The sequence below is a fragment of the Amblyomma mixtum genome, chromosome 2, assembly GCF_055824585.1.
Source record: "Amblyomma mixtum isolate Tamu chromosome 2, ASM5582458v1, whole genome shotgun sequence".
In the NCBI taxonomy this organism is placed as follows: Eukaryota; Metazoa; Arthropoda; class Arachnida; order Ixodida; family Ixodidae; genus Amblyomma; species Amblyomma mixtum.
The window spans coordinates 33015441-33029163 of NC_143013.1; the positions used below are offsets into that span (position 1 = coordinate 33015441).

Here is a 13723-nt window from a genome sequence, read left to right on the forward strand (position 1 = left end):
ATCCTACGAAAGTGATTTCTAATGCATACATGCCATACCTGACCATATGAGAGCGATATACATGATAGGACTGATAGAGAACTCAAAACGATCAGACCTGCTTAGATTTTTTTACTACACCAAGAGGGCATGAAGTTGCACATGCAGGAATTTTCTATCTGGGGTGATGGACCAAACCAAACTTTCCAGCACGTTTATTAACCTTACAACATTCTTTATTCAAACGAGTGCAAAAATGAGTAAAACAAGCACGTTTCGTATTAAAAGCTAGAGTAAACCTTTATATATTAACATCTCATGTACACATATCTGGTTTAAAATTTCTCGCCCCTTACGAAGCAGATGTACAGCATGTAAAAAAAAAAGGGGGGCGGGGTTGATGTAAAGTATTGTACACATTATGAGCAAAAAAACGTGCCAAAAAAGATAACGGATAAATATTAACATCAACAAATGTCGGAAAGATTGCGAAAGCAGTCCATCATGACGACACACGCCTCGGTGAACATCTGCCAGGCGATGCAGAACCGTAGCGAGATCTTCGCCTCAGCAGACGCTTTGCTGCAAGGAGAAAGAAAATGCAACTGCAACATATGTTTGGAAGAGTAAACCTTAAGTGACTGCAAAGTAGCAGTTATACGCAAGATAATGCGACAACTGTGTAACAGTTTTAGAACAAAACAACAAAGCTAAGCGCACAAGTTTTCACAAAGGCCACGAATATACATGTTTCACAAATGCATGGCTCTTCAAAAGCTCCCACAACACTGTATGTACACCCTTGAGTTACCATGTGGTGGCACTGTGGCAGATTCTCTCTCAAAGGTTTTAATAAGAAAGATTGTCCATTTCACTGAATAAACCACTTAGCAAGGCAATCTCGCTGACAACCCAAGAGGTAAATGTCCACTGCTAATGGGACCAACATTGCTAAATTGAGCAATTATGGCCAACTTATGAGACAATGGTGGGCCAGTCCTATATACATATTTATTATTTTCGCCAAAAAATGAAGCCCACTGTTCCTCCTATGACACACTGCTAACTCACAATGATTCAGAAGGCAGACCACTGCCCACCAATTAAATCCAACTACTTTATTACTCGCTCCCCCCTCTCCCTAGCCGAAGAAGAAATTGCTACAAATTGACCATGGATTTTTCACAAGTTCCCCTCCTCTTGCTTTTAGTAGCCATAAGAAGATGAAACTGCCACCAACAAAGTGTGCCCGATAATGGCAGACAGTCAGAATTACAAAACACAAAGTGTTGCCGTGGCATGATTTTTTTTTTGCATTTGCATGCACATTGTTGCTACACCACAAAAGCATATAGCAATGGCTGCCAAGCTCTAAAACAAAGCTTTTATTCAAGCAGTGTTTGCAAGCAAACTACAAAAACAGTACACATTCACAACTGCAGCATCAGATTCTCAACTCGGAGCTGCTGCAGCCTATTCTTGCTCGCTTTCAGCCTACAGGAGGAAATAAGTGGTACGAAATCTGCTCCATGATGCACTGATCAGCACAAGACAACACTTTCGTCATGGAATCATAAGTCCTGTCACCAAGGCATGCAATTTTCTAAGCAAGTAGTACCGATTTTGAAAAGGAAAGAGAACTTTCGTTGCCATTTACAAAAAAAAAATTAACAGCGCATGCGGAAAGTTTAACGCACATGCATTAACAAAAATCACACATACGTATCAGAAAAAAAGCTGAACATGAGCCCAATATACACGTGAGCTTTGTACACAAATGAAAACTGGCAATGAATTGCACAACAAAAGCAAAGCTTCAAGAAAAGGGCAGCGGAAACATAGCGAAGCCATGCTGAGACAGGAAAGTCATCTCGGCCATAAATTAAACATTGAAAATGGTGCCAGAAGCACAGTATACAGTGCAGAATGAAGGTAAAAGTGACTAACGTTGGACTAGTTCGGTGTTCAGAGGAGTAATGATGGTGCCAGCACCAGCATAGAAGAGGGTCACAAGCAGCCCCACAACTCCAGCCACAACAAAGGCTGGTGTGTTCTGGTAGTGGTGCACAGAGCAAAAGTGGGAGCTCCATAGGAAACGAGTGGCGTTCATCTGCAAAATGCAATGAAGCATTACTTTCTGTCTGCGTTTAAGAGCAAGGCAATTATGGCACGAGAGAAGCTGTCAATACCAACTGCCTGCTGACAGCTCCACGTGTCCACTTGCACATACCTTCGGCGCTATGGCCCAAAAAATTTTGGCTATTTCGACGAGTTCAGTGCACTGCAGGGGTTGCTTCGCCTGCAAGCTTTTCAATAGGGCATGTATTTTGACGCGATGTAGACAAAATTTCTTGGGCCACAGCACCAAAGGTAACAGAGTTTTTAAAATTCTAGAAACTGATATTACTTACGGTGGGCTACACGCCTCTTAATAAATAGGGAGACTAACAGTAATAGTTTAAATGTTAGCTATTCAGTATTAGTTAACCAGCCTACTAGTTAGTACATCTTGGCCGTATTCTAGTGCACTACACCGCTAACAATGCTATGTAGAAAAAAGCCCTCTTCTAACTCGAAAAGCCGACATTTAAAAATTGCAGAACATTTTAGATAAAACACTCGGTATATACACCCTCTGTGCCTTTTCCAACAAACAGGACTAGGGCAACAGAGCCAGTCAATTTATTTCCCTAAATTTCTAGTTGCATGCTGAAAATCTATACGGACGCTTAAGTAATCTTTAGAGTGGAATGCGATAGCATTAGATTTCACATTTATTGCAGCTTCTGTGTGCGCGTGCACACGCGTCAGTTTCTTTGCAATTTTTGCTTCATCAACCGCCATGTTCGGACTGCTAGCTGCTATAGCAGGTATCTGTTACGCTCTGACGGTGCCGACATTTGCATACATCGCATTTTTTTACTACTTTTGACTTCGATACTGGGCAGGTTGTAGGACATCACAAGGTCACATGACCTCTCTCAACCAATCATTAATTACCACCTGCACGGAGGGCAGGTTGCTCATAATCCCATGGCTAGGTTGTGATGGCATCACAAGGTCACGTGACCTCCCTCGACCAATCAAAAAATTTTGTATCTGACATCAGCAGGGTTTTGGTGCAACGACAACTATGCTTGCTACAAAAGCTGATGCTTGCTAGAAACGAATACACTAACTTGCAGGTTGCTCTAATCCCATGGCTAGGTTGTGATGGCATCGCAAGGTCACGTGACCTCCCTCGACCAATCAAAAAATTTTGTATCTGACATCAGCGGGGTTTTGGTGCAACGACAACTCATCATCATCATCAGCCTGACTACGCCCACTGCAGGGCAAAGGCCTCTCCCATGTCTCTCCAATCAACCCTGTCCTTCGCCAGCCGCGGCCACCATATCTCCGCAAATTTCTTAATCTCATCCGCCCACCTAATTTTCTGCTGCCCCCTGCTACATTTGCCTTCTCTTGGAATCCACTCCGTTACCCTTAAGGACCAGCGGTTATCTTGACTTCGCATTACATGCCCTGCCCAAGCCCACTTCTTCCTCTTGATTTCAACTAGGATATCATTAACGCATGTTTGTTCTCTCACCCACTCCGCCCGTTTCCAATCTCTTAACGTTACACCTATAATTTTTCTTTCCATAGCTCGCTGTGTTGTCCTTAACTTACGCTGAACCCTCTTTGTTAGCCTCCAGGTTTCTGCCCCATAGGTGAGTACCGGTAAGATACACCTATGCTTGCTACAAACGAATACACTAACTTGCAGAAGTATATCAATAACCTAATCATCACTTCGACATGCCACAAGCCACAAGTGGTGGTGCGGTTAAGTGATGCACCACTGCCCTCCAATGGCAGGTGTTGCCGCCAGTGGGACTTGAGTGACCCAGGTTGCTCTTCCTGAGTGACCAATCATTAATTTAACTGCCACCTGCCACAGTGGTCAGTTTGCTCTCACTCCGGTGGGCAGGCTGTGCTGTCGCCGAAAGGTCGTGGCCTAGGTGGCGCATCTGGTTCCTCCTCTGGGGATTTTTCATTCACGATGCCACCGACGCCAACGCTGATGATGCTGGATTTTTTTCAGAACAGCAGCCTTAATGCTATCGTGTTAATATGCAAAAATATTGTTGATGGCTTCGATGCGGCATCAAAGGTGTTACAATGGTGCACCAGGCATAACTTTCACTATGCAAGTGGTGATAACAAGTTCATTAAACAAATGTACTGATTTTCCCTCTTGTCCCAGAGTCAGCAACAAGGTGCCACTATGGCACTAGTGCAAGCCAACTATGCGCAGGCCACATCACAGTGGCCGCTATGTTCGGGAACAGAAGTATGGCAAAAACCTGCACGTTCTTCAAATACGCTTATCACCACCAGCTCTGGCCTGCACTGCTAAAGCTATGCTCTACACTCAATCATAGTGCTTGTGACGTCATGTGTAACGCGTGTACAAACTCTGTTGCATACCTTAAAGGGGTCACGACAGTCTACCTGCATATCGTAGTTTTAAGTTGCAGGTACTAGCCACGACGTTGTTATACGTACTTAAAAAAGAAGTAGGGCTCTGTGTATGCATCTGAGCTAGAAATTTCAATCTGAAGTTATCGGCTCTAAGCCCCACCCCCCGGCAATGACGGTCATACTGAAGCAGCTCGAGTTACGTCATAAACCGACGGCGCAGTTGCCTGCTCCAAAACTGCCACTCGCATGGTCGGTGCGGAGCAAAGCGCGCCTACTTGAGTCCAGCCGTAGCACACTGTGGTGAAATCGCTGAGGTCAGGCAGAAGGTGAACAGAAAAGGGAAGGACACAGGCATTTGTTACCTTTGTGCCGCTGCCATGACTTCCCTCTTCACCCTTCCGCACCCCTGGCCTGAACAACGAACAACCCGCTCCACTACGCTTACTACACGCATAGCGCAGTTCCATGCAGTTCAGTCGTGAGCGAGCATGTGACCATCGGTTTGTGTTGTATGGATTGCAAGCGTGCCAGTGTAGCCTGACTGCCACACGGTTAAGGATATCTTTTAAAATTTCAGTTACAAATTACTTGCTGCACCAAATGAGCTCATATTTTGCCCAGTTGTTCCGAGATGTATAGCAAACAAAATGTGATAAGCAGCTTGAGTCTGAAGAATGGTGTCATGACCCCTTTTGAGTGTGTAAACCAGAATCATTTGAATTATGTAGCCGTATGGCAAATACATGGACATATATATACGCACTGCCACTTGTAACTCCAATTCTACTCACAGCATCAACCATGTCAAAACAAATGTTGCCTTCCTTGCTTTCATGCAGCAGACCATTGTAAAAGGTGTTGAGGTCCCTGTACGGCCGTTCGCAGAATATGCACAAGTCTGTCAGGTTCTTGGATTTCTGCAACATGTATAAATGGCTATAAGTAAAAGCAAACCACTAGCAGCTGCATGTAGCCGAGATACACTTACTGCCTCAGACTGGTTTATGCATTTGTTCATTTGAGCTAACTTCTCATTGAACACAATTGTCTCATTGCGGACGACATGGGTCCCATTTCCTTTAACAGGGTGCTGAAAACAGCCTGGCAAAAGCAAGCAATACAAAATTAATTTCTCAGTACAGCACAGACTGCTGAATAGTCTCCATTCTCACCATCGCACGAAGCACTTTTCCAGAGATCCTGGATGTGTTTGAAGGTTTTATCAACGATGGACACCTTAGAAGAGGAGAAAAACTGGTCCTGGCATAGCCGCGTCCCCGGATCTGTAGTCTGAGCATGTGAGCGCAAAACATTTTAGCACGATTAAAAACACGAAACAAATCACGAAATTGGCGCATGATAGCCTTAGTCGCTTATGCGCCATTAAACCCAACACAACACAACACAAATCACGAAATATGAAATGAAGCAACAAGATTTAAAAACAGATCGGGAAAAGCACCACTTGTGCCTACAGCAAGTAGGATAGATGGTTTGCAAACGTGCATCAAGAAAGAAAAGCAAGACAGGACATTAATTTGTTTTGAACCATGGTTTGTGTTTCAACCAAACTAAGGCCAACCGACACCAAAGCATAAATGGCTGGGAACTCAAAGGAAGCAATGCATTCTTACATTAGTTTCAAGTTGATAGAAGATTCCGATCGCATTTCCGTAGAGTGTGGCACAGTTCACGCACATTGTGAACGGCTGTGCCTTCATGAGCGCGCATCGCTCGAACCGCGATGTCACTTCAGCAATTGTCTGTAGAAGGTTCGTGCAGTTCTCCCACGGGCGGTCATCGGGCAAGTCGCCTACAGTTACCAAAGGCCCGGATGTGGGTTCACTGGGCAGAGACGTCCTGAATGGAACGTTTGAAGCTCGAATAACCACCCAAGTCACGGCGAGCACACACAAACACGCTGTTCGCGCTAGCAACGGAAGCTGCATGGTGCTGGCTTTTCAAGGCGCACCTGGCTTGCACTGTGGTTAAGCGCCGGTTAAGTCCGCATTTCTTCGCCAGCGGTGGCACGGAGTTGACGCCTCCTTCTTGTCAGGGTTCTGCAACTATGCCACCACCGCAGTCATGTGGTTCAGTCGCTGTATGAATCACAACTCCTCCAAGAATCACAATAAGCACGTGACGACCAGAGCCGTCGGAATCGCAGGCAGCGATTGGTTGGTTCTATTTTCGCGCTCACGATAAACCAAAGTCTTGCGATAAACAACCGCTCTCGCACTGCAGCGACGATGAGTGACTAGAAAAAGAAATGTAAAACTAACAGTATTATTTAGATATCTCATTTTGTTCTTCTGGCTATATCGATTAAACCTTTGGTTTGGCGCAGTTAGCCATCGAGTTCTCAACACTGGTGCAATGTGCCGTTTTTTTTGTTGTTCTAGTTCGTTTTTTTTTTTGTTTTTTGGAGAGACGCCCGAGTGGCTTGTGGGTGGTGGTTTCGCAGGCATGCGACATGAACAACTACTTGACCCACAGCGGAGCTTTGGCCCAAGTAGGGTCAGCAGGGTCTTCAGCTTCGGGCGTTGGAGTGAACGCCGTCCTCGCTGATGACTTGGCGAAAAAAGAACGCTTCCAGCAAAGGCATTACGCTCTACACAAGGAACTTCAACAGATGGCCAGAGATCTTCCCCTGTAAGCCAGTCTTTACATACGGGCCGCAAAAACTTGTGTGTAATAGTGTATTAGGTTTTGAGAAGCAACTGAAGAAGCCTTTTCTTCTTATTTGCATCTTGAGCACAGAATATAAATAGGCAAGGTAAATAAATAAGGAAAAGCCTGACAGGAGCAACGTTGGCAGAACGTCAGTGCTGCTGTAATTATGTCATTCTATTCACTCAGCCTGTGCTGCGGTGTTAATACGGATTTCACTGATCTTGCCTCGTAAACCTTATGCTTAAGCATGCAGAATTCACCGCACTCAAGCCACGTTCTTCCACAAGACATTTTCGTTTTCTTGAAGCGTCCCTGAAATTTTTGCCTCTGTTCTTAGAGTCTCCATGCAGTTTTCGAGCTTGGTTTTTGTTGTCTTATTTGGTGGCAGAGTAGTACACTTTCTAGTAGCGTTCAGCTTGTTTTTCAAAGCAGCAGTGTTTGTTTAGTCTGCTCTGTATTTGTTGCACGTGATCTTTGAAACCACAACTGTTTGGCAAGAAATTCTATAAAGACCTTGGTGAAGAATGCTCACATGTGCGAAGCATATTGGCCCACATTGACTGAGGGGAGCTGCGAGATTAAGTGGTTGAAAAGAGCCATGTACTGGTATGCAGTAATTCTTATTGAGAACATTCATTCACATGCATGGGACAGTTAGCAAAAGAAGAATGGCTTGGGGTTGATAGTCGGCAAGAACTGCAGAAGCAGCTGTGGCAGCTACAGATTTCATCATTTTCTAGGTGCGGGAACAATTGTTATTCTTTTAAAACGAACTTTCATTGAATGTATACTTCGGTACACTCAGCATAATCAACTTTTGCATGTTTTGTATCTGTCTTAGCATACAAATGTTGCTCAATCCATTGCTTACATCAGTATTAGAATATAAATTATGACTATTATTTGCAGGTAAAATTCTCCTTTAGAGCCGCGCAGAAATGGAACTGCACAGAAATTTTGTTGTACTTGACATTTCGGTAACCAACTGTTTATTCTGCATGCTTCATTCATGGCTGGAGTGTACTGTCAGGTAAAAAAGTCTCCAGGACGTGTCATTGGGAACCGAAGTTGATAACTCTGTGGTTAGCTGCTGGCTGGAGACCACACTTGTCGAGATGAAAGTCTGACTCTTGTGCTATGATGTGTGCTAATGATAGCTAAAAAACATGGCAGCTATAAGCCAGAATTGCTTGTCACGCATCCTGGAGAATTTGGTCCCCCAATATGGTGCAATTATTTGTCCGCAGATCTTTCTGTGTGGGCGCAGGTATGTCAGGAGATGAAGAATGCTGCATTGCGTTATGCGAGGCAACAACAAGGGAAGGTTATTGGAAGGGGCAGGCCTGACAGTATGCCTCGGAAGCAAGGGGCTCATTATGTTATAATGTACTGAGCTGATTCATGTTGTACCTAAGAGCACAACAGAACTGTTGGAAGCCTGCATTTGAAAAGTCTGTGAACGCCAGTCTGCTGCTGCTGGCATGTGCTGAGTATAATTGAACTGACACAACTGTGCAAGCCCATCCACATGAAATAATGTTCAAGTTTGTCATGCCAAAGCTTAGTCCTATCAGGAAATCAGACACAGGCTAACTTAGCTGCCATTGCACTTTCATGGCTGTTTCTTGCACCATTTGCCTATCAGTTTAGATTTTATTTGTTCTGCTCCCAGGAACTGCCAGCAACGGCTACCGTATGAGCTGCTGTCTTCTCTCGCCAACTCCCTTCTGGATGGCACCGTCTGTGAAATTGTACGCGGCCTCAAGGACATCCAGATGATGGAGGAGAAGGGTCTCTACGAGACACGCAAGAATGTCATTAAATCACAGGCAGGTCAGTCAAGGATTGCACATTGCAGGCCTTGTTGGTTCATTCTTCAAAAAACAGAGGCGGCAGGGAAAAACATAGACTAGAATGCAGAGAAGAAGACAGAAGGGGTGCTCAGCCTTAACAACACTTTATTTGATGGGTAGCTAATATGTTGTGCATCTGTGCCCATAAACAGGCTTATTAGGCAGTCCACATCACAGATTAATGCCTGGCTACCAGAACAACTCGAGAAAACCTATCTCTCTTGTGCAGTGCCCCCGGTATACCACTCAGGCTATCTTTGCCTCCTATTTTAGTATGAAATGCTTTCACAAGTTTATGAACAGCCGTATCTTCACAATAGGGTATTTTGGGGAGCTAGTTGGCGCACGATGCTAAATGAGGAAGCAGGGCTAAAAACAAGGACAAAACAAGACTGCACAGGCACTCTTCACTTTCAAAGTGCCTTCGCAGGTAATCGTCACATTTCGGCAGAACTTTGGCTTCAGAAAGGTGAAGCCAATGTTTTCAAGTTTTATGGTGTACTGAAAGGTGTGCAACTAGCCAAGGTGGCTCAGTGGTGCTGGTGATTGCCTGGCTGCCGAGCACGAGGTCATGGGATTGAATCTCGGCTGCAGCGGCTGCACTTCACTGGAGGTAGAAGGAAAAAGGGACTCAAACCCGCAACCTTGTGCTGAGTAGCTGAGCACCAAACCACTGAGTTGCCTTAGCAGGTACCAAAATTAAAGACTTAAAACAAAAACTGAAATTTTGCTGCTGTCAGTGCATGGGACATGCTAGGTATAGGTTACAGTTTGTTGCTTTTTATGGTAATTTCGTGAAGCTTGTTTGGAGAGGTGTAGCTTTTTCTTGCGAGAACTAGCACCAACTTATCTCAAGTATGGAGTGACGTTTGGTACGAATTTCTGCAGTTCACAGTGTAAATCAGCTATAACATTTTGCTTCGTGAATGGTTAGAATGATGCCTCTTCAGTGTGAACAACAGAAAGATTTACAAGTTGCTACCTGTGCTCCCTTAAGGACCAGCGGTTATCTTGCCTTCGCATTACATGCCCTGCCCAAGCCCATTTCTTCCTCTTGATTTCAACTAAGATGTGCCACCGCGGTGGCTCAGTGGCTATGGTGCTCGGCTGCTGGCCCGAAAGATGCGGGTTCGATCCCGGCCGCGGCGGCTGAATTTCTTTGGAGGAGAAATTTGAGGCCCATGTACTGTGCTATGTCAGTGCACGTTAAAGAACCCCAGGTGGTCGAAATTTCCGGAGCCCTCCACTACGGCGTCTCTCATAGCCTTAGTCGCTTTGGGACGTTAAACCCTATAAACCAAACCAAACCAATCAACTAAGATGTCATTAACCCACGTTTGTTCCCTCACCCACTCCGCTCACGTAGCAGGGGACGGCACGTAGCACACACATAGCAGGGGACGGCAGAAAGTTAGGTGGGCGGATGAGATTAAGAAGTTTGCGGGGATACAGTGGCGGCAATTGACAAAGGACAGGGTTAATTGGAGAGACATGGGAGAGGCCTTTGCCCTGCTGTGGGTGCAGTCAGGCTGATGATGATGGTGATGATGACCTGTACTCCTGGTGCACTCCAGAGACCAAAGTGGAGCTGCAAAGGCGACAGAGGGAGAAAAAGGAGGCCCTGCTCCAGGCTGGGGCACAGAGTCCCGCACTTATTGACTTGGCACAGGAGAAGGAAACCAAGGTTTGCACATCCTGGCTGTTCACTTTGAGCATCATTGAACATGTGTATAACATCCTGGCTGTTCCACCTGAAATTGTCATGTGCGATTGGTCAGTCCAGTCACATTTGTTTTGGATTGTGCACATTGAACCTGGCATTTCTTTTTTCTGCAGAATATACTGGGGACATGGCCTGATTGGAACAGGGAGGGCAAGCCGTGTAGCGAGAAGTAGAAAGGGTTGTCATGAGGGGAGAAAGTTGGTCCTTCAACTGCATTCAGTGTAGAAGAAATGAGCACCTTTCCTTTCTGCTTCATTTTGCAGAAATCTTGACTGCATCTGTCATGTTTATTGCAGACATGTTTGTTTAATTTTCCGTCATCCCTTGCTACCAGAGGTCAGGTTTTTGATGCACATTTCATAGGCTCCAGCAAAGGGTTTGGTGTGATTCCTGGCCGTAACTGAGCAGTCAAAATAACCATGTTGAATGGGTATGCTTACAGGTTTTGAACATGCTGTTATTCAGCTGTTGATAAGATGCATCAAGTCGGGTTGCTTGAGAGACTTCAAAGTCAGATTGGAATTCAGCCAAAAGAGCATTGTGGGCATGTATTGAACCTTAAGAGATCTCGAGAGAAGACTGTCTTCAGTGTTGCATATCCACAACATGCTACAAGGAAGCACTAGCAGCAGAGAGAGAGCAAACAGTGTAACTTATAAAACACTGATTTTAAAACGCTGCGATGTCTGGTGCTGTATCATTGTTGGTGGAATCTTAAGAGAATTAGGTTGGTGTATGATAACAGTGTCAGCATTATAAGAGCATTTTGTGTGAACAAACAGTCTGCTTTTGCATGGGCACTTTAGTTTTATTAGCTGGCATATTTCCGCAGTATTGTATTGGTGGCGACTGTGCTGGTAGCTGTGAAGACATGAAATTTTCAGCCAGCACCTTTAATCATGTCTCAGTGTTGCATCTTGTAACATTATCAAGGTCCACCCATATGGCAGATTTTTCAAAGTGCTTGTGTAACGAAATTGCAGTGTTGCTGGCAGGGTTTGCCTTCCTCACATTTTATAGCTTTGGATTGCAGTCTGCTATGCAAGCCACAATGACTGAGCTATGCATTGTGGAAAATAGCATGTCAGTATTTTTTTAAAACCTGGCATGTCCAGAAGTACATTGTTTAATTGAGCCAGCTGGAATGGATGTTCTAAGTCAGCCTGCCGATCTGTGGTTGGATGGTCATGCAATTTATGTACACACACCCCAAGGCAGTTCTTACTGCTGCTGTGTGGCAGAAAAGCACTGCGAAAGGCATGCATATGTGCTTGTTTGCCATTAATTCGTGATAGATTGGAAGGTGGGGGCTTTGTTGCTCAAATTCGTGCGCTTTGTGTTCAGGCGCTTGATCGGATGCACCAGGAAGAGCTCACCCGAGTCGATATGAGGATCATCAACCAGCTGGACCAACTTGTGAGTCTCCTGTAGCCGACTGTTTTCTGTGCTTTTGCAGCTACTGCATACTTTTTGGGTTTCTTGCACCTTTCACTTCTTTGGAGTTCATTCTACAGTTGTTAGTTTATCAACGAGCCTTCACATTACTGCTCTTTATTTTTCTAACCTTCTTTACACTTGCTCAAGGGAAATATGGATTCAATTCCTTTTCCTTTTTTTTTCCTATTTCAGAGCATCCCCTTTCTTGATAAAAAGCATGTTAATTCATTCCATCTGAGTAATTGGTGTGATGTCAGTGTAGAGTGGGTAGCTAACATTTATTGCATGTATTTTACTCTGCGTTTGTGGCTCCTGTTGGAAATAAACGCTAAAGAATAACAAGATGTGTGAACAGTAATGTTTGTAGGTATTGCCTGTATGTCTGGCTTTAATTGCAGCCTATGCTGCAGAGCTAGATCAAATGACAATACGATGTCAGTGCACCGCGAACCCGAGGTGGTCAAAATTTCCAGAGCCTTTGTAGCCCGAGTCGCTTTGGGACCGTAAAACCGTAGCCGTAAAACGAAATGAAAATATATGAGCAAGGATAACGCAGCTCAAAATCAGGTCTTTTAGTAACATGCCAAGCAAAAGTGCTCAGCATTAGTCAGTGTAGGCCCTTTGTAAAACTCTGTAAGTCTGCTTTCTTGCACAGCAAAAACCCCTTTACCGTCGCAGAAGTTTGGTGCAGGGCTAAAGACGTCTACAGCACCTCTCATGCTGTGAACCCACTGAGCAGTACTAGACAGCTGCCTTGCGCCCTCATTTTGTGATCGCAGCAGGGACGGTGAATTGTACCTGCAATGCAATGACTCGGTGGCTTAATCCCTTTTTCGTGGCAGCGACAAAGTGCAAAAGCAGGCAGGAAAGAGGTGAGGAGGTGACTAAGAGTTTTGCAAAGGGTTCATAGTGTAGCCATTTCTGTAAACAGTCAGTAATGCAGAATAATGATGGAATTGAAACCGCTTCCACAGGTGAGTGAGCAGCAAGTTGTCTTGGAGAAGGCGGGTGTTCCAGGCTTCTATGTCACCAACAACCCCATGGAGATAACCATCCAGCAGCACCTGCTTCAGTTTATCTCAACTGTGGGCAACACTCCGCTCTTCACATCACCTCTTTAGAGATTACCACGTCTGTTCATTTCAAGTGGCCCATATTGTACATAAGCATGACACTTTTCAGGCGGTTTAAAGCTGACCATGCTGCAGGTGCCTCTGTAAATATCGCAGTGTTGTAATAAATGTTTTGTACCATGATTTCAGCAGTTGCAACTTACTGAGGTATTTCGTGAAGGTGCCCCTTTCAGGGGGCTGTTTGGCAATAGAATTTACTATAGTACGAAATTTCTCTTTCACCTGAAATAGGTAAAGGTGTTAGTCATGCGAAGAGTTCCTTGCAGCTACACCACAATGCATGGGCTGTTATTACTGAACAGTCTTCAGTAGCCGCTGTGGTGGCACATTGGTTATGGTGCTCGGCTGCTGACCCGAAAGAAGTGGGTTCGATCCCGTCTGTGGCAGTTTCATTTTGTTGGAGGCGAAATGCTAGAGGCGCGTGTACTGTGCGATGTCAGTGCACATTAAAGAGCCCC

General features: G+C 44.9%; 2 protein-coding genes across 2 annotated transcripts; one reads left to right on the forward strand and one right to left on the reverse strand.

The window, feature by feature from the left end:
* Positions 1–178: 178 nt before the first annotated feature.
* Positions 179–6591, reverse strand: LOC149358900 (osteopetrosis-associated transmembrane protein 1). Its single transcript, XM_089571087.1, has 6 exons — positions 6081–6591; positions 5619–5736; positions 5435–5547; positions 5238–5363; positions 1927–2089; positions 179–561 (listed from the first exon to the last, which is right to left on the reverse strand). Exons 1-6 carry the CDS (start codon positions 6393–6395, stop codon positions 482–484), a joined length of 915 nt encoding a protein of 304 aa, XP_089427213.1. The 5' UTR covers positions 6396–6591; the 3' UTR covers positions 179–481.
* A 270-nt stretch (positions 6592–6861) lies between these two features.
* gdl (gonadal protein gdl) lies at positions 6862–13388 on the forward strand. The gene is made up of 5 exons (XM_089571089.1): positions 6862–7098; positions 8792–8952; positions 10547–10656; positions 12040–12111; positions 13107–13388. The coding sequence occupies exons 1-5, from the start codon at positions 6920–6922 to the stop codon at positions 13251–13253; spliced, it is 669 nt and encodes a 222-aa protein (XP_089427215.1). The 5' UTR covers positions 6862–6919; the 3' UTR covers positions 13254–13388.
* The last annotated feature ends 335 nt before the right edge of the window (positions 13389–13723 follow it).

Excerpts from the sequence above, each read along its gene's own strand:
- LOC149358900 (XM_089571087.1), bottom strand. The coding sequence starts at position 6,395 with ATGCAGCTTCCGTTGCTAGCGCGAACAGCGTGTTTGTGTGTGCTCGCC. Across the intron at positions 5,548-5,618 it reads GAAAAGTGCTTCGTGCGATG|GCTGTTTTCAGCACCCTGTT; the intron begins GTGAGAATGGAG and ends TGCTTTTGCCAG. Across the intron at positions 2,090-5,237 it reads GTTTTGACATGGTTGATGCT|ATGAACGCCACTCGTTTCCT; the intron begins GTGAGTAGAATT and ends TGCATTTTGCAG.
- gdl (XM_089571089.1), top strand. The coding sequence starts at position 6,920 with ATGAACAACTACTTGACCCACAGCGGAGCTTTGGCCCAAGTAGGGTCA. Across the intron at positions 7,099-8,791 it reads ATGGCCAGAGATCTTCCCCT|GAACTGCCAGCAACGGCTAC; the intron begins GTAAGCCAGTCT and ends TTCTGCTCCCAG. Across the intron at positions 8,953-10,546 it reads TGTCATTAAATCACAGGCAG|AGACCAAAGTGGAGCTGCAA; the intron begins GTCAGTCAAGGA and ends GGTGCACTCCAG.